Source organism: Leptonychotes weddellii, chromosome 4 (assembly GCF_054177405.1).
Source record: "Leptonychotes weddellii isolate Sample4059 chromosome 4, ASM5417740v2, whole genome shotgun sequence".
In the NCBI taxonomy this organism is placed as follows: Eukaryota; Metazoa; Chordata; class Mammalia; order Carnivora; family Phocidae; genus Leptonychotes; species Leptonychotes weddellii.
Window position 1 is genome coordinate 32,143,680 of NC_138372.1, and position 22,080 is coordinate 32,165,759.

The 22,080-nt window shown below is 53.5% G+C and overlaps 1 protein-coding gene, 1 long non-coding RNA gene and 1 other non-coding gene across 5 annotated transcripts in view; 2 read left to right on the plus strand and 1 right to left on the minus strand.

The window, feature by feature from the left end:
* RNF220 (ring finger protein 220) overlaps positions 1 to 22,080 on the plus strand; it is a 225,086-nt gene that overhangs the window by 196,988 nt on the left and 6,018 nt on the right. Inside the window, exons 4-12 of one of the 3 annotated variants that reach the window (XM_006728980.3) lie at positions 826 to 871; positions 4,304 to 4,405; positions 9,129 to 9,171; positions 12,281 to 12,402; positions 12,744 to 12,876; positions 21,007 to 21,103; positions 21,297 to 21,383; positions 21,517 to 21,572; positions 21,706 to 21,784. In XM_006728980.3, the coding sequence (XP_006729043.2) occupies positions 826 to 871; positions 4,304 to 4,405; positions 9,129 to 9,171; positions 12,281 to 12,402; positions 12,744 to 12,876; positions 21,007 to 21,103; positions 21,297 to 21,383; positions 21,517 to 21,572; positions 21,706 to 21,784 (765 nt within the window). Of the gene's footprint in view, positions 1 to 825; positions 872 to 4,303; positions 4,406 to 8,725; positions 8,979 to 9,128; positions 9,172 to 12,280; positions 12,403 to 12,743; positions 12,877 to 21,006; positions 21,104 to 21,296; positions 21,384 to 21,516; positions 21,573 to 21,705; positions 21,785 to 22,080 lie in introns of those variants that run through there. The other 2 variants (XM_006728978.3, XM_081818275.1) reach the window with 2 other exon arrangements.
* LOC145721255 (uncharacterized) lies at positions 10,388 to 21,734 on the minus strand. The gene is made up of 2 exons (XR_014144849.1): positions 21,656 to 21,734; positions 10,388 to 13,168 (listed from the first exon to the last, which is right to left on the minus strand). It is a non-coding gene; the product is annotated as an uncharacterized LOC145721255 (long non-coding RNA).
* On the plus strand, positions 11,652 to 11,755 carry LOC115939040 (U6 spliceosomal RNA). The gene has a single exon (XR_004074000.1). It is a non-coding gene; the product is annotated as a U6 spliceosomal RNA (small nuclear RNA).

Genomic DNA, 22,080 nt, shown 5'->3' on the forward strand with positions numbered 1-22,080 from the left:
TTTGTGTGTGTGTGTGAGTGCACGTGCATGAATGTGTGAGCACAGATGTGGTGAGCACAGTGGGGGCAGCAGGGAGGGAGGGACAGGAACAGGGATATTAATGTTTCTGAAGTGGATCTGATTTGATACGTCTTGTTCCATTGTCAGCATCTGTTTAGCAGGGATTTGTAATACTTTGTGGCTCTGGATCACTCATGCTTAGCGCGGGATGTGGCCTTGCATACCAATTTTGTTATTAAACACAGTCCTCGCCTCCCCCACAGCCCATCCATCACCTCCCGCCCCTGCGCCCGCCTGCTCCGAGCCGCCCACCATATTTCAGGGCCCACCTCCCGCCCGCCTGCCGCGCCCGATGCCGGAGGGCCTGGGGCTGACAAATTGAATCAGGGGGAGATCATTCCTGGCCTAACGCAGTTTGCAGCGTGTTGGAGGGAGAATTGACAAGAGCCATGTCAGCTCCATCACCCCAATCCCATAGGAGCTAAGAGCAGGCTGGGGACAGGAGGTGGAGGGAAGGGGGCATCCAGGATATGCAGAATCCTCAGGGCTGATACCAGGAGTCAGGTAAAGCCTCTTTCCTCAGATTCACAAGGCAGCCTACCAGGCCTAGTGTCTATGTCCCCCTCCCAGCTCTTGCCACGGGTCCCTGATGGAGGCTGAGCTAGTCAGGGCCAGCTGGGGTTGAATGGCCTTGATAGAGCTTGGCTGCACGGGGCTGGGCTAAGCTGGCTATGCCTTCTCTTTTTGGGGTCTTCTTGCTATTCTTCTCTTGCATGCCCTGGGCAGCAAGTGGGATGGTCACCCTGTTCTCTTCTTTCTTGGCAGCAAGAATTCCCTTCTGAAGGATGCCATGGCTCCAGGCACCCCCAAGGTAGGTGGACAATTGTGTGTTTTCCTCCTACCCATCCTAACCTAGGCCTACCCATAACTGATTCCTCTCGAGGAAAAGGAGCTCTTCCTGGATGCCCAACCGTCTCCAGGGTTTGATCGTCAGCCTGAGGCGGAGGGCTAACCTGTGTGCTTGAGTGTGTGTGTGTGCGTGCATGTGTGTGTGTATGTGTGTGTAGTCTGAGCATGAGCCAGAGTATGTTCATCTGACTTCTTCCTCTTCCAGTCAGGACAGGGGTCAAAGCTAAGAATGACCTGGAGGCATGGGGGGCTCAGACATTAAGACTCAAAGGAGGAAGGTGAGCTGTAGCAGGTAAAGAAACATACAGAAGTGCAGGTCAAGACAGAGAGTGCACTGGCCTTCAAAGCCAGACCATGGGTGTGTGTGTGTGTGTGTGTGTGTGTGTGTATACTTTGTCCTGAGGGTAGCAGGGAGCCAGGGAGGATGTTGGGCAGCAGGGAGCCAGGGAGGATGTTGGGCTCATCTGGGGAGACAATCTGCCCCCTCTAAACAGATACTATGGGAGAGAGGTTTGAAAGCATCAGACAGAGAAAGGAAAAATGAAGGGCAAGCGGCTGGTTCAAAGGAGGGGCCAGAGAGGCCTTAGCACAATGACATGATTTGTACCAAGAACTCCCATAGGTGGCCCCAGAGGCAGATGGTACTGCTTCCCCAAAGGTGATGATTTTGAGAGAGTGGGGACCTGAGGAGGAGAACTAGACCCTACTCACTGAGTGTCCCCTTCCTCACCCTCAGTAAGGCAACATCCTTTCTTAAGAGTTCTCAAAATGACTCGTAAAGGCAGGAAACCCTGGCCCTTTTTATAGGGACTGAGGAGTGAGTGTTAAAGCTTCAGAGATGGATGAAATCAGTCAGGAGGCGTGCACAGAGAAATTAGAGCGAAAGCCAACTAGAGAATCTGGGGACCCCTGCACTGGGGGGTCAAGATAAGGTATAGGCACCAGAAAAGGGGTAGAGGAGGAGGGGTCACAAGTTGGGAGGGGCCCAGGAAAGCCTGGTACCCCAGACTCTAAGGGGAGAAAAGTTCCAAACGTATGGGGTGGTCAGCAGTTGAAGAGAGAAAGTCTGGAGAAGGGAACCGTTGCATTAAGAAGTCTTAAAGGCACTGTTGACATCTGAGAGGGCGGTTTGGAGAAAAGGAGCCAGAGTGATAATATATTACCTCCAAGGGTTGACCTAATTTCCCCGGAGGCCTCAGAAAGGGTGGGAGTGGATTTTGCACCTTCATTCAGGAAATCACTCAACACAGAAAGTTGGACAGAATAAGGGGCAGAGACAGATGTAGGCCCTGCCCAAGGAAGCAAAGTCCTCCGACCCTAAAGAGAAAAGGTGGGTGTTGCCACGCAGCTGTGGACCATGCAGGTGGGGAGCCACCCACCCGCGGATGCCTGCAGCATTCAGTGGTTGTGGTTAAGGAAGGTAGGCCAGCCATTGCCACCTGCCACCTGCCACCTGAGCATGGCTGTCAGGGCTAGGCATTGGACCCCAGTGAGGCCTGTGCTCGAAGGATAAACACAGATGCAGTCCACGGCCATACCTGGCCCCACACATATGCACATGCACACACTACCGAGGTCAGAATACTCACACAGGAGGTCTTAAAACATGTGTGGATCCTGCCACCACGGACACAGGCATGTTGATAATCAGACTCAGAGGCAAGGACCCCGGCTCGCCCACTTCCAGATTCATGCTCACGCCCCCAAAGCTGACCATTTCAGCGTCTATCCCCGGCCTGTGGCTGAGGCTCTAGGGAAGTGGGCCATGGGTGGAAGAGGCGTGAGGTAGAAGGTTCAAGCCAGAGACTGAGAGGACAGGGAGAAGGAGGGAGGGAGGAGGAGGAGAGGGCGAGGGGGCCTTAGACAAGATTGATGGCCTCATTGCCATTAAGAAAAAAATTAGCCGGTGGCGGCTATCATATTAAAGGGTGAAGAAGCCGTGAATTATTTTCTTAAAGATCTTATCGCTTACAATGATAATTTTACCTTCCAAAAGGCCACTTTTAATGAGGCGAAGAGCCAGGCAAAAAGTCATGATTTAATGCCGGGATTTTTTTTTCAAAACACATTTTACTGCTTTTTGGTCCATGTTTAAAAAGCGCCAGTGACCTTTTTTTATTCTGCTTGCCCCAGGTGTAATGCTGGGGCCTCTCAGGGCTTCTAACCTAGAGAGAATGAGAGAGAGAGAGAAAGCACACAAGAGGGAGCTTTCTCGTGGCGGGGGGCAGGGACCCCCACATTGTTTCCCCTCCTCAGCATCCTCCCTGAGACCAGAGAAGGAGAAGGATATTGCCTGAAAGCCCACCTTAATCTGCACTGGGCCTGCCTGGCTGGGTGAAGAAAGGGCTCCAAGTTGCAGGCCCTTCCCAGGCTCTTTCCTCCGCCAGCTCTTGGGGAGAGGCTGAGTCAGGGAGCCCTGCCAGGCCAGCAGCTGCCCCTCCCCTCCCAGGGCCCTTGCCTGAGGATGTGCAGCTTGGCCACCGCATGCGGGTCACATCCTAAGGCTCGGTCGGAGATGAAGGATAAATGGCTGCTCCATCTTTCCCAAATTGCTTTCTTTGGGCTGTCACTGGCGATTTGGCATGGTTTCTAGGCTGGGGAGGCCTCCTAGGGAATTGTATGCTTCCGGCTCCGAGCCGTGCAGGCTGGAGAGGGTGGGGGAAGGAAGTAGGGATTGCTTTCAGGCCTCCAGGCCCCCCATTTGCAGCTGAACAGGCCTTGGCAAGAGCCGGCTGAACGTGCCATGTGGTATTTAGAATTGTGGCGCTCGCACACAATGTAAAGCAGACAGTTTATTAATCTAAACCGCAGGCGTATGTAGGAGAGGCTGCACAGGATTGACGTGGAGGGGGGTTAGTTCTGCTGGGGTTCTTGCTGGGGTCACTGCCGCAGCACAGGGATAAATGGACCCAGCGTACATCCCTAGCTGCATGCAGGAAACTCATACATACTATTTAATTTACTGTCTCCATGGCAGGGCTGCCGTCAGCCTGTATTAGGGGCGGGCAGGGCAGCAGGTATGTGGCTTTACCCCCAACCCTTCAGGGGGGGTCCCAGAGTCTCTGCTTGCTAAGGGAGAACAAAGCATATATCATCTCAGCCCACTAGGAGTCGGCAGGGAGCCCTGCCCCACTGGGGCAGAGATCACCTGGGGTCTGGGAGGTTTGGACCCTCTTAAAGTTCTCTACCTGTTCCTAGAATCAAACCATCCTCTTCCACCACCATACCCCCAGGACCCCAACACCTGCCTGCCTTCTCAAGAGTGGTTGAGACTATCCCTCTGCCTTCCTCTCTGCCCCTCTCCCCAAAGCTCCGTTGCACTGGGAAGTCTAGGGGACTGACTGACTACAGGTCTCATTTGGCCTGAGGCGACATGTCCCTTTTCTTCTTCCAGTCCCTCCTGTTGTCTGCTTCCATCAAGAGAGAAGGAGAGTCTCCAACAGCGTCACCACACTCCTCTGCCACTGAGGACCTGCACCACTCAGACAGATACCAGGTGAGGAGGGGGTGGGTGAGCGTCAGAAGGAAGCTCCCGTAGATGAAAGCTTAGAGGGGCCTGCCTGGTGCTAACTCCTCCCCCTCCCTGGGAGGGGAGAAGAGAAGCCTGAACTGTATCTGGTTCCCTCTGTGTCCACTGCCCCTAACTGAAGCCAGAAGGCACAGGTGTCAGGGAATGGGCCTTCTACAGTTGGGTTTTAAGGAGTGATGCCAAGGTCACCTGGGTTCTGGTGGGCTCTGAGCATTTTTGAAGCTTCTCGTTCATCAAGAGGTATCCTATGTGGTTTCATTTCATGAGGGACCCAGAGACATAGCCCCAAATCCCCTGAAGACTTCAAAACCAGGATCCCTTGAGCAAATAACTATTCAGTCCTGCCAAACCTTGGTATCAGACCCAGAGAGAGACAGGCAGACATTACCTGTGAGTGCCATGGGCAAAGAGGAAGGGAGTAATCACAGCAAGAGGGGGCCTGAGGGTAACATCCTAGCTCTATATGGATATCCTTTGTGATAGGAAAGAGAAAGAATTCCCCCAGAAGCTTCTGTCTGAGGAGAGACAGAGTCCTGCCCTTAGGAGCCCCAGTCAGATGGAAGAAAACAGGGCCCTGCTCCAAGAAACATTTGTCTGAATGGCCATAGGGCTTCTCAGGAAGCCCCAGTGTAAAAGGAGAAAACAGCTCTGACTCAGAAGCCCTGACTGGATGTGGAAAGATAAGGCAGCAGGGACCTATAATCCCAGATAGAGGACCTGGGTCACTGCTGGCACACAGGAAGCCTTTGTTGGAATTAAGAGATGTTCTCCCTGGGCCCCCTTTCCTCCCAATTGACACAGCCTGGCATCAGGGTGCAGAGCTTAGAGAAGGGAGCGGGGGAGTGGACACCAGCCTCACTGGCACCTCCTGTGCTTCTATATGGGACTCAAACTGCATAGTCCAAAGTGCTAGCCCTGGGGAGGGATCCCTACTCTCATAAACCTTGGTTCAAGAGAGGCAGTCCAGTCCAGCCCCTGGGGAACATTGCTCTCACCCAGACAACCCTAGTGTAAATGGAGAAAGGACCCAACCCCAGGGAATTCTGGTCTGATAGGGAGACAAGGCTCTGTACCAGAGAGTTCCACTCCAAAGGGATGGACAGAGCCCTGCTTTTAGGGGGCATTCTGCCACACTCTCTACTTCAGGCACAGCATTCAGCCTCAGTACCTGCCCAACTAGGAAAAGAACTACCATGGGGCATAGGCACGCTATGCTAAGGCATGGCACTGAGGTCTTCTCTGATTTAGGTTCAACCAGTATTTCCAGCTGCCATTCCTAATACTGCCCTCCATGAACCCTATAGGCTATCCCCACGTAATTAATGCCAACCACTCCCTTTGGCTGTGCCATTCCTTTCTTGCCTGCACACTTTTACACATGCCATTTCTTCTAATGGGACTATTTTACCCCACCCCATCACATTTCTATTTATCCTTCAATATCCTGCCCAAATACCATCTCCTCCAGGAAGCCTTTCTGGATTAGCTCTCTCTTCTCATGACCCCTGTATGTCCCTATGATTGCCCTTATCATCCTATATTGCGATCACCTGTTTAGCTATGTTTCCATTATTTAGTGACATAACAAGCCATCTCAAAACTTAGTGGCTTAACTCAATGTATGGTTTCTCATTGTTTTTCTTCAGTTGACTGGGCCTTTCCTCATTTATGCAGCTCATTCAGCTGGAGGATTGACTAGGCTGGAAAGCCTCACATTCTGGGAGATCGGGATGCCTTGGTTCTCTTTCATGTGGCCTCTTATCCTCCAGTAGGTTAGATCAGCTTCCTTACTTGGCAGCCTCAGGGCAATGTCACACCAAGAGACTGAAGGCCAAAACTGCAAAGCCTCTTGAAGCCTAGACTCTGGAATTCACACATCAACTTGGCAAAACAAGTCACAAAGCTAACCCATAATCAAGGGATGAGGAAATGCAGCTCTTTACAGAAGGAGCTGCAAAGAATTGTGGCCATATTTAACCTATCACAATGAGCATGACTGTTTCACTAGACTGGGAGTTCCTCCAAGGCAAGGACCTTGTCTCATCCTTCTTTACACCCTTCCTGTACTCAAACATGCTCAGCCCAGTGTCCTTGCCTTCAAGGGGTTAGATTTGCAAATAAATAATTATAGCCCAGTGTTTTAAGTGCTGTGACAGTTATAAATAAGTTTCTGGGACAGCACAGTGTAAAGAGGGGCAAATCAGAGCAAGCTTCACAGAGGAGGTAACAACTGAACAGGGTTTCAGAGGACAAGTAGGAGTTCACTCTGGTGGACAAAGAAGAAGGTCTGCCATTTCAAGGCAACCCTGTGTGCAAAGAGCATAGAGGTGTATCACAGAATGATGTACTTGGGGACCTGCTAGCAGTTCAGTTTTGTTAGCATGTAAAATACAAGGGGAACTGGTAGGAGGTGACACTGAAAGTTCCCCAGAGACTAGCTGGGTATCCCCTCCCCTGATCTTTACACAACGCCTGGCATGTACTAGTTGGTCAATTATGTTGGTTGTTTTTTTTTTTAATCATCGAACTAAGTCTTGAAAGCGGGAGGGGGGGGGGCGGGGTCTGGTTTCTGGTTTGGAGTCCCATTTACTTAGCCCCTGCTGGGTTACCTAACTCCCTTAACCATGACCTCATTTTACCCTCATAGCAACTGTGCAGACTAGGATTCGTTGCCCCCAATTTATTGCTAAGGAAACAGGCCTAAAGAGGGGATGTGACTTTTTTTGGAACACATAAATTATGAGTAACAGAGTCAGAATTTGAACTGGAATTTGGCCCTGAATCCTTGATTATTTCCCATCCCTGCACTGGGCTCAGGGGCTTCCCTCATAAATATCCTTCTCCCCTTCCCACTGACACCTCCTGCATGCTAGACCCTGCGCTGGGTGACTGGATAGAGATGACCCCACCCCCAGAAGGGACACACACGTAAACAATCACAATATACAAGATCAGAGGGAAGCCAAGGGATGGTGAAAACTCAGAGGAGGCAACTAACCCAACCTTTGGGGAAAAGTGGAGCCTTCCCAAAGTCCTGAAGGGTGAACAACTGTTAACCAAGCAGCAGATATGGAGGCATGGAGGATAATCTAGTCCAGAGTCCGGAGCATGGAGTGCTAAAGAACTACAGTTAGCCCAGCAAAGGTAGAGTGTCAAGATGGCAAAGGGAGAGAGCAAAAGTAGTAGAAGAAAAGTCTGAAGAAAAAAGCAGGTCACATAAGGCCTGTATGCCATGCTGCAGATCTTCCAGGTGGAGAACCGTTGAAGGAGTTACAGAAGTGGGGGAGGGGAGACAGGGTCAATTTTGTTCAATACAAAGATCACATTGTGTGTAGTCTGAAGGATGGGTCGCAGGGAGAGAAACTGAACACCAGAAGGCCAGATGCGAGACAAATTTTGAGAGCTCACAAGATTATGAACTAGAGCAGTGACATCCAAGGCAGGTATAGCCATTGAAGAAATATGCTATGCCAAGCGCTATGCAGGGCCCTGGGTTCACCCATATGACCCACACGTGGCCCCAACCCTGGAGTGGTCAGTCCACCATAAAAATTTGTATGAGCCACAATGAAGATAGAGATGGAAGTACTCTAACGGGGGGAAAAGATATTTTTGCTTAGGCCTGGAAAGATGAGTAGGAGATACACAGAGGTGGAGATGAGAACATTTAAGAGACCTTTAAAGATGGACTCTGGCATGTAAAGTTGGACTGAGTGTGAGGCATGAAGGAGGGTGGGGCCGACGACACCTCTCACGTTTCCGGTATGGGCACAACTGAGTGGATGGTGGTATCCGAGCACCCAGGAGGAAAGCGGCTGTTTGGGGGATGTCGAGTTCCGCGTTGGCCGCGTTGGCGTGCGGTGCCTGCGAAACCTCCAGGGGCTGTCCGAGAGACAGCTGAACTGGGAATCCTCTAGCAACGGGACTACAAAAAGGCCAGGGGCTGGGGGAGGGACAGTTTGGGACATTCGGTGGGATCGCCCGGAGGCGACCCGGAATCCAGACACCGCCTCCCCAGCAAAGCGCTAGCCGCGCGGGAGGCGGAGGTCGGGCCGGAGGCCCGACTGAGGCTCTCGGGCAGAAGGAGCCCCGCGCCGGCAGGGGCCGCGGAGCGGAGTGGGAGGACCTGGCGGCCGCTAAAACTCTGGCGGGTTGGCTTTGCGGACGGTGGGAGGGACCCCAGGGCGGCCCCAGCCGGTTACTACCGGAGTACGAGCAGCTGTTTCCTGGTCCTGGTCCGGCCGCCCCCCCCATCGTGAACTTTCACCCCGGCGCGCGACGGCAGCGGATCACGTGATCAGGGCCAACATGGCCGCCGCCGCCGGTGGGAGCTGAGGTGCCGCCGCCGCCGGGCAGCCGGGGGGAATCCGCCCGCATCGCCGCCCTCGCCGGCCGGGCGGCCGCAGGGCCCGGAGTACCGGAGACCGGGGTTGGGGCGGCACCGTGCGGCGGCCACGGGGTCCCGTTAGAGCATCCCCCGGCGGCTATGCCGAGGGCCCGGAGCGGCCGGCGCAGCAGGGGGGCCGGCGGGAGGGAGGAAGTAGGTTTGTTTACGGGCTGTTTGGGGCGGGGCAGGCCGGGACCGGGGTCCAGTGCTGGGGCGGGGGCCAGGGCTCCAGGCCGCGCCTTACGCGCTCTCTCTCTCTCTCTTTTTTTTTTTTTTTTTGCTTCTGCCGGGATCTTCTCCCAGACCTTCCTGCGAGTGCGAGCCAACCGGCAGACCCGACTGAATGGTGAGTCTTGTCCGGCCCCTCCCTCCGCCCCACCCCCGGCCTCCTCCCTCCCTCACTGCCTGCAGCTCCAGGCCTGCCTGGGTCTCTTCGACATTGGCTGTTGGGCTTCGTCGCAGTCACAGCGCCTGAGAAAGTGCTAACCAAGGCGGCCGCCCTCAGTTTCCCCGTCTGTCTAATGGAGGTTATGGTTCCAGCTCTTGCCCACGCCTCTCTAAAGGCCTTCAAGAACCCTGGCGGGCAATAAGTACCAGAGAATGAGGAACAAGCTACACAATTCCACTCGGGAGCTCAGCTTTGAATTTGCAAACTGCTGGGACCTCACTGTACAAGCCGGCAGGGCGCTGAGAATGTTTTTCTTCCAGTTTTTAATCAGCGCCCAGTAGTGTGAATACAGCCTTTCTGCTGAGACTTGACAATGCAGTGAGATCTGGAGTTCCCACGGCAACAGGAACTAACTCATCCCAGGGCTCTTTGAGTTATCAGTCGGCCCACATTTCACAAAGGTGATCAGCGTGGGCTCGACAGCTCTTAGAGGCCTTCTCTGAAAGCACGTCGTGTATGCACTACCTGGTGCCCCCCCCCCCTTTGGATTCAAACCTCTGGAGCATTACTATTTGCTGAACACAATTGGATGAACCGAGCTTTTTGTGCTGACTAGGGTGTGGTATACCTGGGTATTGGCTGTAAGGGGCTTAGGGTCTCTGGGCCAGCTGGTCAGTGAGTGAGGCTATGGACATTCAGGATCCCCACCTCTTGCCACTTGGTTTCTGCTGCCTGGCTGAGCCCTGATCCGGGACAGGGAAAGCATTCGTTATGGCCTGACACCATGTTAAGCATCATTATCAAAGCACTTCTGAGAAGAAAGTGGTAACACATTTTGTAGATAAGGAAACTGAGGCTGGGAGAGAAGGTGATTTGTTTAAAATCACGCAAATGGGATGTAACTGAACCATGATTTAAACTGAAGTTTACCTCCAAAATCTGTGCTTCTGTGATCATGTCGTTCTCCCTCCTTAAGCAAACACTACCTACACTTTAGTAAGCTTAGTTCAGGACTTACAAGATAAATGGCAAGTTAAACCAAACCTGCCTTGGTTATCTGAGAATGTTCAGATGTTGTCCAACCCATCAGGGTGCTTTCCTGGGATTATAAGGGATCTTCTGTCCCGCGTGGCTTGGGCAAGAACAGTGTCTAGTATCATGCTCTCCTTGGTAGTTCTGTAAGATTCATTTCTTTATTCAGTCATAAGTGTTTGTCATAGGCCCTTTGTATTGGCCCACTGCTCCATATGGGCTTCAAGAACCGTCAGCATCCCTGGCCTTTCTGATGATTTCTCCATCCCAGCCCTGGCTGCAGGGTGCCAAGGTGGCTCAAGCCTGAAATTCCAAGTGTTAGGACAGTCAAGGTGAAGGGATCTAGATCTTTGTCTACAAAATCAAGGAGGGCACTCATAGTCCTCTCTCCTGTAGTGAGAGCACAGGAAATTGAAGATTGGGGCCAGGCTACAGACCAAGATTTCTCAAACTCCATGCCATCTCTGGTGGGGTGATGGCTTTCCTATTGGTTTGGGTCTTCCTAGGGCTACTATTTTGGAGTTGGAGTAGCTCCCTGCCTCAGACTCTCAACAGGCAAGAGGTAGGTCCCCATGTACATATTCTTAGTGCTCTAGCACACTCACGGATCAGTCTTTGTTGCTGCTATCAGTCAGGGGGCAGGTGTGGTACTCTTAGGAGAGGACAGCATTCTAACCTATGGAGTCAGGCCTGATTTCTCCTGTCTTTGCCACTTTTTAGCTACTTGAGCAAGTGCCTTGTTCTCTCTGAGCCTTAAGCGCTTGTCTTCTGTAAAAATGGATAACGCAGCCTTGCTTCAGGTTGAATATAGAATTAAATGAGCTACCTTGTATAAGGTATTTGATGCTGAGCCTAATACACAGCTGAAGCTCTAAATTGTAACATCAGCTTTCACCTGTGTCCCCCTCCCTAAACTGCATTCATGAGCTTCCCACCAGGGTCAATATCCATGAGAAAGTTTTTCCTGGCCTTACAGTGGGGAACCATTTTCTCCCTGGCTGGCTCCCCTCAGTCAGTCTGATCTCAGAGTGGCTAGCTCTGCTCCTGCTATTGCACGGGGAGGGTGGCAGTCCCTTGTTTTGACCCCTTCCTGCTTCAGTGACAGGAGGGCTGCAGAGAGGGATTAGTGAGCTAATTAGAAATGATTGCATCTCTCAGCATTAATTAGCAGTGCTTTGGGCTTACAGTGTGCACTTTGGAATTGAGCCCCCTGCGGGACAGCATGGCAGGCAGCCGTCTGCCTCAGGGGCCTGCCAGCCCCCTGCACTGATTAGAAATGATGGAACAGGTTTGGGTAGGCGCAATGAAAGCTGTCCTCTCAAGGTACCATGGGCTCTCTGACTCAGATCCTCTATACCTTTATGACTGGGTCTCAGTCTCCTCTTCTGTAAAATGGGACCAGTGAAGTGCTTTCTTTGTCAGCACATACACTAAAATTGTAACAATACAGAGATTAGCATGGCCCCGACACAAGGATGATATGCAAATTTATGAAGCATTCCGTTTTAAAAAATGGGACCAGTGGACATGGGAGAAAATCTTCCTGAGGGATTCTAGGTAGGACACTGTGGGCTGTGCCACAGGGCCCTTGGCCCAGGAACAAAAGGGGTTTTAGCTGATGAGTGACCAGCAAGACAAATTGGCCCCATGGAGGGACCTTGGGTTCTAGCCAAGAGATGTTCTCTAAGAGAGCCCATGGTCTTGGCCTTCTGGGCAGATACCTAGCAACTCGGAGAGTCTTTGCTCATTGGACTTACTGAGCACTGCAGGGAGGAAGGTATGGGTTGAACTTGAGCCATCTGTGGCCAAAGAGTGGATACTTTGCTGGCCTAGCACCAGTCTCCTCCCCAGGTGCTCTTGGCAAGGCCCAATCCCCAAAGGAGCAGAAGGTGCTGCATAATGAGGGCCAGGTCAGGCACTGAACAAAAGGGCTAATGGCTAGCAAGAGGTCAGGATGTGTCAGCTCCACTGGGACCTTGGGAGCTACAGTGACCGTCTGCCTGTTCTGTGCTTTGTTTTCGGTTTCTCCATGCAGCTCGGATTGGGAAAATGAAACGGAGGAAGCAAGATGAAGGGCAGGTATGTCCCCTGTGCAACCGCCCCCTGGCAGGATCGGAGCAGGAGATGAGTAGGCATGTGGAGCATTGCCTTTCTAAGGTAGAGGGGCCATCACTACCTACCTCTTCTCCCCTCCCCCCTTGCTCCCCTGACACTAGCTGCTGACTGCCCCCAGATGTAGAGGCTGTGTTGGGGTCTCCGTGTGGTCTCAGCAGCTTCTTCCTCTCTGTTCTTCACCCTCTTCCTCTCCTTTCACGCTTCCATTCCTCCTCTGGGGCTCCAGTGGAAAATTATTGGGAAGAGGCCCAGGTTCTTTGACTTCTGGATTGGTTTCCTTGAAAGGAGCGCTAGAGCTGGGGGCCAGGGCTGTGCCTTCCTTGTAGACCTGGGGGAGCAAGAGGGGTGGCCCGGGCCCCATGATCCTATTTTGCTCTTCACAGAGGGAAGGCTCCTGCATGGCCGAGGATGATGCCGTGGACATCGAGCATGAAAACAGCAACCGCTTTGAGGAGTATGAGTGGTGCGGGCAGAAGCGGATACGGGCCACCACTCTCCTGGAAGGTGGTTTCCGAGGTACAAGCGGCTGACACGTAAAGCACTGGTGCTCTGGTGGCCAGGCCTCTGCTGGGTGTCCATCTGTTGGGAGCCGAGAGGCCAGGGCTGGTGACTGGTCACCCGTTTCACCACGTGGGAACTGCTGCTGGCAGCGCTCCTTTGTGACCGTGCTGCCTGCCTGTGATGTGCATATTAAAATGGATGTATTTGGGTGGGGAAATGGAATTGTGAGGCTGCAAGCTAGGAGTGACGAGGGGGGCTCTCAGCCTCGGGTGATGCATTGAAGGTGACAGCCAAGCCGCGTTAGCACCTGCATAAAATATTAAAGGGACGGTTATGCATTTATCACTCCATCCCTCTTAAGGCTGATAAATGAGAATCCAGCAACCTGCTGTACACCTCCAGCACTGGGGACCCTGAGGGCTTCCAGGCAAACACATTGGATTTTCCTCCTCCTCCTCAGCCCCATGTCAGGGAAATCAGTTACAGAGGAGAGAGTGAGTTATGGCAAAATCTGACCTCCTATGAGCTTCATTGGTGAATCTAATTTTAGCTCTGATCCCATCCCTTCTCCCTGGGCGCCCTCTGCCCTGAAGCAAGAGGGGCCTGGGCCCAGCTGCTCCCTGCTTCCCTTGGGCTCGCTCCAGTTGCTGCAGAGGGGTCTGCAGGGCTTTGCACAGCTCCCTTGCCCTTCCAGCTCCTTGGAGGGATATGGCTTCGCCCAGTGGAAGTCTCCCACCCCCCCACCCCATGTCAAACAGTAGACTGGTTGGATGCCTAGGGTCATGTCCTCTTGTCAGACTCCCCTGCTCTGGGCAGGGGAAAAGGGAAAGAGTTTGCCTCCTGGCCTCCAGCTCTCCTCTTTCTGTGCATAAGCACAGCTGGCCCTTCGACTTACGATCATTAAGTGAACCAATCTGCTTCCCATCTGCCTCCAATTCTCTGGGCAAACACCCGTGGGAGTACTGGTGGGTCTGGTCCTTGGGGAATCTCACAGCAGCTGGGAAGAGGGTCTCTGCCTTGTCCAGGCCGTGCTGCATGGGCTGGTCCTGAGGAGTGGTCTCCACAGTGCCGTGCAGTGCAGATTGGATATGTGAAGGGGCTCTAAGTCCAGGTGGGGCATTATGCCTCTGGATTTCTCTCACTCCCCAAGCATTTGGGGCAAGCCAGAGTGTCAGGACGGTAAATCAGCCCAAACCACTGCCCCAGCCTCAGCTGGAGAAAGTTCATTTGCCACCTCACTCTGGTCCTGTCCTGTAGTTTTAGAGTGTCTGAGGCCCTGGGAGGAGGATGAGCAGCAAAAAGCCCAGGATCCTGGAAACGGGACACACAGGTGTCTGGTGGTGGCCCATCAGGGTCAGCTGCAGGATGCTGCTCTGGGTTCACAGTTGGCAGCTGCAGATATTCACATCTTCATTACTGTGGCAGCTTCTTAGGTTTCTTGGCACTGAGCTGGACCTGATGCCTTCTGGGCACCAGACAGGGCTTACAGAGGATAAAGCTACATACATGGGGCCTGCTGATTTGACAGAGTATTTCCCCTGCGCCCGGCCGCACTTGCAGAGCGGGTGTGCAGGGCTCTTAGGCCCTGGGCGGGTGTCAGTTTTCCCTGAGTGTTTACACTGTGAGGTGGTTCCTTTCAAGAATTCCTGAGGGGAGTTCAAAGGGGGCTTTTCTTTGAGCGATTTGGAGAGCGAGAATGAGAGTGAGGCTTGAAGAGGGAGCAGGGCCGGAGGTGCCTTTATCTGCAGAGAATGGCTCCAGCTTGCCTGATAGAAGCTGCAGCCGCCTCTTAAACAGCTTAGTGCAGTCAAAAGACAAGCAGACTTGAAAGGCTGTTTTACAGCAAGATCAGCAGGGGCCACGAGGCAGAGAGCGGGGCGCAGTGGAGCAGAGGAGGCTGAGGCTCCTCGGTGGGGGGGAGGGGGGCATCAAAGGAGGCCCTGGTTGATCCTGACTGCCTCTGCCCCTGAAACCCCGTCTGCAGAAGCTGGCCATCTGTCAGTCTACCCTCCCTGGCCAGGACTGGTAGGGCCCAACTCTTGGGGGGTTGGGTGTGGCCCCGCCAGGCGGGCTGGTGTCAGTGCGGCGCATTGATCGCCCGCCGGGCGGGCCGGGCCGCAAGCCGGGCAGCGCGTGCTTAATGTGATTGAAAGGCAGTTAAAATGGCGGTGACCTTTTCAGGAGGAATTAGATTGCCTGCCAAGACCGGTTAGAGGGAGTGATAACGCCGGCTGAAGAAGCTGCCCAGCCGACTTCAGAGAGAGGGAGCAGAGGCAGGATGAGCGGGCGAGTGGTGAGGCCCATTTAAGCTGCGCTGTACGTGCTGACAGAACAGAGATTGCTGTCCTGGTTAGATATGAAAGAATTGAAGAATTGCAGATAAGTTCCTGTATCCGATCATCCCCTATCCCTCCTCCCAGACCAGGGCCCCTTCGTCATCCTCAGCAAAGCTTCCCACCAGGCCCACTGGGAACTGATCTGATGGAGCAGATCTGTTACCTTGAATGTAATCTGCTATGGAGCAAAGGAACAAGCAAGAGTTTTGGTGGAGATACTTGGCTGAGGGGAACCGGCCTTGAAGATGGACCTGTGGCTATCGAGGGCAAAGCCCAGATAGCTCAGGCCCGGGAGTGCTTAGAATTGGGACTCTAGAACAAAATGAAGGACCAGACAGAACAGGTAAGTAAGCAGCACCAAGATAGGCCCAGCTAGAAATAGATCTTTAAGAGGCTAAAGGAAATAAAGATTTCAAGATGGTAGGTCAGAAGACCTAAAACTTCCAGTGTCCAGGAAATACTGTGGCCTTCCCAGTTCTCAAGAGAAATCCTGGGCTATGTCCCTGAGCTGTTGATGTCCTCTCAGAACCTAATCTGCTACTGCTGTTTCCCCCACCCAGCTTTAGAATTGCATAAAGGGTGGCATGGGGCCTAGTCTTTCCCCAGCATTCCCCTGAGAGAGCTTAGCAGTTAGGAGAAAAAGATCCTCTTCTGGGGCACCATGCCAGCCCTGGGCAGAGCAAGGGGCCTCTGGGCTAGAGCAGCAGGCCTCAGGGAAAAACTGATTATACAGCCCCTGGGGACAAACCTGCTCCTATCTATAGTCAAAGGAGGTATGTGATGAACGAGCCACACCTTTCTCCTCATTTCCTATCTCCAGCTCCTGGGTCCTAGAAAAGACTTATGGTGAGATTTGATCCTTCCCCTGTATTGGTTGCCAGTGAAAGTTCACCCAGCTGGATTTGGGGAGCCTGGAGCCCATCGTTCTGGAATGGACTGGCTAGAGAGAGAGGACACGGGAATGGTTGGTTTCAGAGAAGGTAACAATGATGGGGGCGGCCACAAGAGTGTGGCAAGATGGAAACATTTCCCAGGAAACTGCACAGGAACTACAAGGTGCCGCAGCTTATCTGTGAGCCCTGACAGGAAACAAGTCACTAGAATCTAGCATTGAGCTCCTTTGAATCAAACAGGTGGAGGGGAGCGAGAATGATGGTACTTAGAGAACCAGCTGTGCAGGCCTCTGCCCTACCCAGATCCTGGCCTAGCAACTACATCTTTCTCAAGTTCCTGTCTCGGATTTAGGCTGGTTCCAGTAGCCTGGGATGAGACCTCATGGAGAGGACAGGCAGGGCAGCTCTGACGCCGATCTTTCACTCGGCTGTGGCTGGCTAAAATGTCACCAGCTTCTGGGTCAGGGGCCGACAGCTATTATGAGTCCCAGGGCACAGAGAACTAGGCCTTCCCCTCGTTGCTGCCCCCTCTGGCATGTTCGTTCCCAAAAGATGGGAGCCCCTGCAGCTACAAGTGTCCCCTGGTGCAGCCCCGCCGCGTGGTCAGGTCAGTGACAGGTGTCAGAGCAGCCGGCTGTGGGAGGCAGTCTTGGAACGGGGAGGGCTAGGGCTGCTGCCTTCCAGCTCCTGCCACCTTTAGTTCTACCTGTTGGCTGCTGGGAGGGCTGAGGAGAGGTGGCAAGGAGCAGGGCACCTTCTGTCCCCTGTGGCAACTGACAGGGATTTTAATGGCCTTTTGGAACACAGTTGTTAAGCTGGGACGGAGGGAGCGCAGGCAGAAGGAGCAAGTATCAATGGTTTCAAACGGCGTCCGTCTCTCTGCGTCTCTCCTGACGTGAGGCAGTGAAACGCGTTATTGAGGAGGCCCGGAAAGTGGCTAAGTGCGTTTGACACACGCCAACTCCCTGCCTCCACACTGGATAATTGCATTGTCAACTGTTCAGCGAGGTGGCAGGTGACACTGCAGGCCGATTGATTGTCCCGCATCGCAGCTCCCCAGACTGTCAGCTCCCCAATCGATGGCGTTTACACAAGACACCGTAACTGCATCTGTAACTAATTCCAGTGTAAAACTCTCCGGAAGCTGCTGCCCGTCCCCCGTCCCCCCCGCCCCCAAGAGCATGGCCTCTGAAGGGCCCCAAGACTTTCCTTTCTCCCTGGGCTCAGGTTTTGTTCGGAGCAGCAGGTGAGGAAATTGATGGCTCCTTTTTTGTGGTTTCGGGTTCCAGGACGTTAGTGCCCCCAGTGAACGGGCATCTCCAGTTTCTCAATCGATCACCTAATCAGTTGATTAAATTAACACTGATTTTTTTTTTTTTTCCTTCTCCTCGATGACCCAGGAAGAAATGAGTTTATGGAAGAGGGGTCATTTTTATAAAATTTAGACTTGCCTATTGTTTCTGCACTTAATTCTCTTTTTCTCTGTTGCTAAGTATTCATTTGGAGGGAAGGGATTTTTCGCACTGCCTACCCTTCCAGAACCCACTCTGCTGAGCATCATTGACCAGCAGGCTTAGTTTGCCTAGAGACAGCAGCCCAGCACATTGCGCCACTCTCGGTGGGCTTGAGCCATAGCAAGGGGCCTCCCCTGGTGGCTGAAGGGTCCCCCAGGTCATCTTGGAGGTCCTGGGAGCTGAGTCCCTTCCCTGGATAGCAGCAGCAGGAGTGGCAGCTTGCTTGTTATCCCCAGAGCTACATGGAACAGGAGCCAGAGGCTTGGAAAGGAGGTCTGTATGCCATCTTGCCCCTGAGCACTGGCTTGGGATGTTCCAGCAGCTGAGAACATAAAACAGCTATGGAGCCTTCCTCTCAAAGCAAGCTGGGGGGGAGAGGGGGGCTGCTGTCTGCATAAAACGGCTTTATGGCAGTTTCTTTTTATTATGATTCTGCCAGAAGTCAGCAAGTGACATTTCATTAAGAAAATAAAGTTTAATGTGCTGGGAAGGAGGCTGGAGCAGGCTGGGGCAGCGTAAGAGGGAAATTGGCGGTAGCAGCCTGTTCTGAACACCTGTGGGGGTAGGGAGAGATTCCCAACATCTGTCTCCACTGGGGGATGGGGTCAGGGTCATGGTAAACCGCTCAGACCAGAGACAGAAAGGCCTTTTCCTTGTGCCATGCTAAGATAAGATGTGCCATGCTCTCTGTCCTACCTGGCAGGTCGTCACTGCCCAGCTGGGGTTGGGGTCTGGCAGGGAAAGTTGTGTCCTGAGAGGCTTCGGGCCTCAGCCTCCTTTCAGACACAGGGCTCTCAGGACCTAACAGGACAGCACTGTCACCATTTAGCCATCACAGCTGTGGGCCTGGCCAGCTCTGCTGGATGATGCTGAGACCACAGCAGTGAGTCAGACCTGGGCTTGCAGTTTGATGAGAGACTGTGACAATACATGTAACAACTATGACTTTGGTGTTGTGCAGGAGTCTGGGTGGACACCAAGGAAGGGACACCTATGTAGAAATACCTGGGGAAGTCTCTACACTCAGCACCTCAAGGGTAGAGATCAGATCTTGAAACTCTGTGTCTCCAGTGCCAAGCCAGGCCGAGGATGAGCTCAGTGAAGGTTGAAAGAATGTTGTTGGGGTGAGTTCATTCAGGAAGTATTTCTGGAGCAGCTGTGCGCATTGGCACTGTGAGTTCGTAGCAGGAGGCATGGCTGAGCTAGGTCAGACTTGGAGAACAAGCCGGCGTTTGTTTTGTAGACCAGGAGGGAGGAGAGATGACAAGATGTACGAAGGCACTGTCGCGCGAACAGACGTGGAGGGTCGAGGAAAGCACAGTAGCTATGTTTCGCTGGAGTAGGAGTCCTGGTCCGGGCCTGGCTGAGGAGAGGACTTCAGGCCACAGGGCTACTTTCCGTGTTGAGAAACTGGGACTCTTCCTGGCAGCTCTGTGGTACCGTTTCCTCAGCTTTGCCATGGGTCCTTTGCTTTCCTTTTTGTACACTCACCAGGCAGGGCTGGGCAGGGCACGGCCGAGGCGAGGATGTGAGGCCGGCTGCTGAGCTGTGTGTACTTGGGGGAGGGGGCCTTGGCAGGGTTCGGGGGCACAGGCTGTAAGTGAACCTGATAGCTACAGTCTGATTGATGGCAGGGTTTGTCTCCCAGACTGTCAGAGGGTTTATAGAGGTGCCACTCACCCACGAGGAGGGAATTGCTTGTCAGGATACCTGGCTGTGAACAGGGGACAGAGCTTTAACTTGGTGTTTTCTCAGCTTAATGGCCCTGCTGTGACCTGCCTGCTGCCTCGAGTTTGTTGGTGCCTCGGTGCGGAGGGGAAATGAGGATTGTCAGGGAGGGGTGGCCCCTGGTAGTGCCTAGCAGCTCTCTTCCCCTTGTGCTACCTGCCTTCGGGATGGGTGAAACCTTTGTGAGACCGGAGACCGGGAGGCGTAGGTGGGAGAAGGAAGATCAGGAAGAAAATGCTCTTGAAATGGGCTTGAAAGATGGAGAACATTCTACATGGAGTGAATAGCATGAGCAAAAGTCTCAAGAGCAGGACATACGGGGTTGTGTGAGGTGCAGTGAAGAGTCTATCTGTAGGCATAGCACTTATGGAGTGAAATGAGGAAAAGAGCAAAGGTGGACAAGTAGGTACATCCACATCTTGATGGATCTGGCTGAGGAGATTATGCATGTAGTGGGAAGCCACAGCTGGTTTTGGAGCCAGGAAAGGGAGGGTCAGAACCATCTGGTAAGCAGGATGAAGGAACAGATAAGAGGCTTGAGGACCCATCATAAGACTGTTGTCCTGATGAGAATGGAGAGAACAGACAAGAAGATGTTTCTGAGATCATCAGGCAGAACCCCGAGCTGCTTCCCCACCTCTTTGAGGATTTCCTTGCTGATTCTACTTGCCACAGATTCCACCTTTTTCATCTCTGTCCATCCTGGCAGGGCTGCTACGCTTGCCAGTGGGATGTGGTCTGAGACCACGGAGCAGAGGCAGGGGCAGGGAGGGAGAAGCAGCTCTGTGGCCCCTGACTGTGCCCATAAGGAAGGATGAGTCTGGGTGTCAGAGCAACAGGGCAGATAAGGGGCTCTAATGTGGCTTCAGCCTCTCACTCCTCCCCGTTGGCCAAGGGTTTGCCTGTGGCTGGGCCAAGTGCACCTTGGTGTAGGGTCAGCCACCTGCCTGGCCCGTGGCCCTGCCTCCACCCAGCCTGGTTGCCTTTGTGGATTGCTTTGAGAAGCAGGTGTGCCTGCCTATCCTCCCTCGCCCGTCCCTTCCTAATCCCTTTCTAACTGCACTTGTCCAGGAATCTGGGTTGAGTGAGGTGGAGATGAATAATTAATGTCAGGCGCTTCAGACACCAAATATTTGAACAGCTGCCTGGTGTTTTTGCTGGCAGGGACCTGGCGGCCAAAATCAGGACGTTGGCTGGGGGTCTTGCTGTGTGGCTCTGACTGGCCCTAGCCAGTTTGCTCTTCCCTCTGATGGACTGTCACGGTGGACCATGGGGGACAGGGGATGCCCAGGTCTTGGGTGGAGGTGGCTTTGTAGACCTTGAATTTCTGTGTCCTCTTCCTGCTCTTCCTAGACTTGGAAGACAGGTGGACAGCAGACTAGCTTGAGTGTCTCCTGAGGACCTGACAATGTATATGAATGGGCTAGTTTATGAGCAGAGACCACCAGAAGCAGCAAGAAGTGGCAGAGGAGAAGGACGAGGTATACAGAGTGAAAGGGATTGAAACATCAGAGCCAGGAGTACCTAAGTAATTGGGTCTCTATGTTTCAGGCCCAAATTTCTGCCTAGGCCTTACCTGGCCCCAAACCTGAGCCCTACCTAGAGGCAACAGAAGGGGCACCTTTGGTGTAGTCTTGTTGGCCCCTGGCCCTGCTCACACCCTGCTTCCCACAGGCTCTGGCTTCGTCATGTGCAGTGGCAAAGAGAATCCGGACAGCGACGCTGACCTGGATGTGGATGGGGATGACACTCTGGAGTATGGGAAGCCGCAGTATCCTTGGGGCGCTGAGGGGCAAGATGGGGCTGGTGGGATAAGCCAAAGGGAATTGAAAAAGTAGCCAGCACCTCTGGTACTTGCTCATTCCATCCACCCCTCCTTGGGGTCAGTGTCAAAGCTTTAACCAGGATTCAACCTTCACGGCCTACTGCAAACTAGGATCTGTTGTCCTTGACCACCATGCCAGATACACGGAGGCTGACGTTATCCCCTGCACAGGCGAGGAGCCTGGTGAAGCCAAGGAGAGAGAGGCACTCCGGGGCGCAGTCCTAAAGCAAGTGTGGGCACAGGCTTGGGTGGGTAGGAGAGAGGGATGGGAAGCCCTGAGGCAGGGGTCAACCCAGTACCCACCCTCAGGGCTCCCTTGCCTGCCTTTAGGGTTCACTTTATTCTTTTCCTTTCCCTAGTGGCGGCCCTCCGAGCACACGCATCACGCCTGAGTTTTCTAAATGGGCCAGTGACGGTAAGTCCTGACCCACCTTGGGAGTCATTGGGGAGAGGGGACATCCTTTGGGTGGTGGTGACTGACTCAAGCCCAACCCTCACCTGTGCTGCCCAGTCTGGCCAGAGTATGAGTTGCTCCTCTGTCCCAGCAGAGATGCCATCTACCAGCAACGGTGAGAGCAGCAAGCAGGAGGCCATGCAGAAGACCTGCAAGAATAGTGACATCGAGAAGTGAGTGTCTGACCAGGAGAGGGGCCCCTGGGACGACAGTTCAGTGGGAGGGGAGAGAGGGGGCTCTCTGCGAGCAGGAAGGCCTGCTGCCAGGACTCCTGGCCTTCCGGAGCATAGCTTAGTCCTGCGGCCCTGGGCAAACGACCGGCAGTGGGGCCCAGCTGGTGCTAAGCGTGACTCTCTGAATTGATCGCTGGGCCACTGCCCTGGGAGTCCTGGCGGCGGGAGGAGCACTCCGCCTGCCTGCCTGCCCGCTGCGGCGGCTCTGCCCGGGAATGTGATGTATGGCCGCCCAG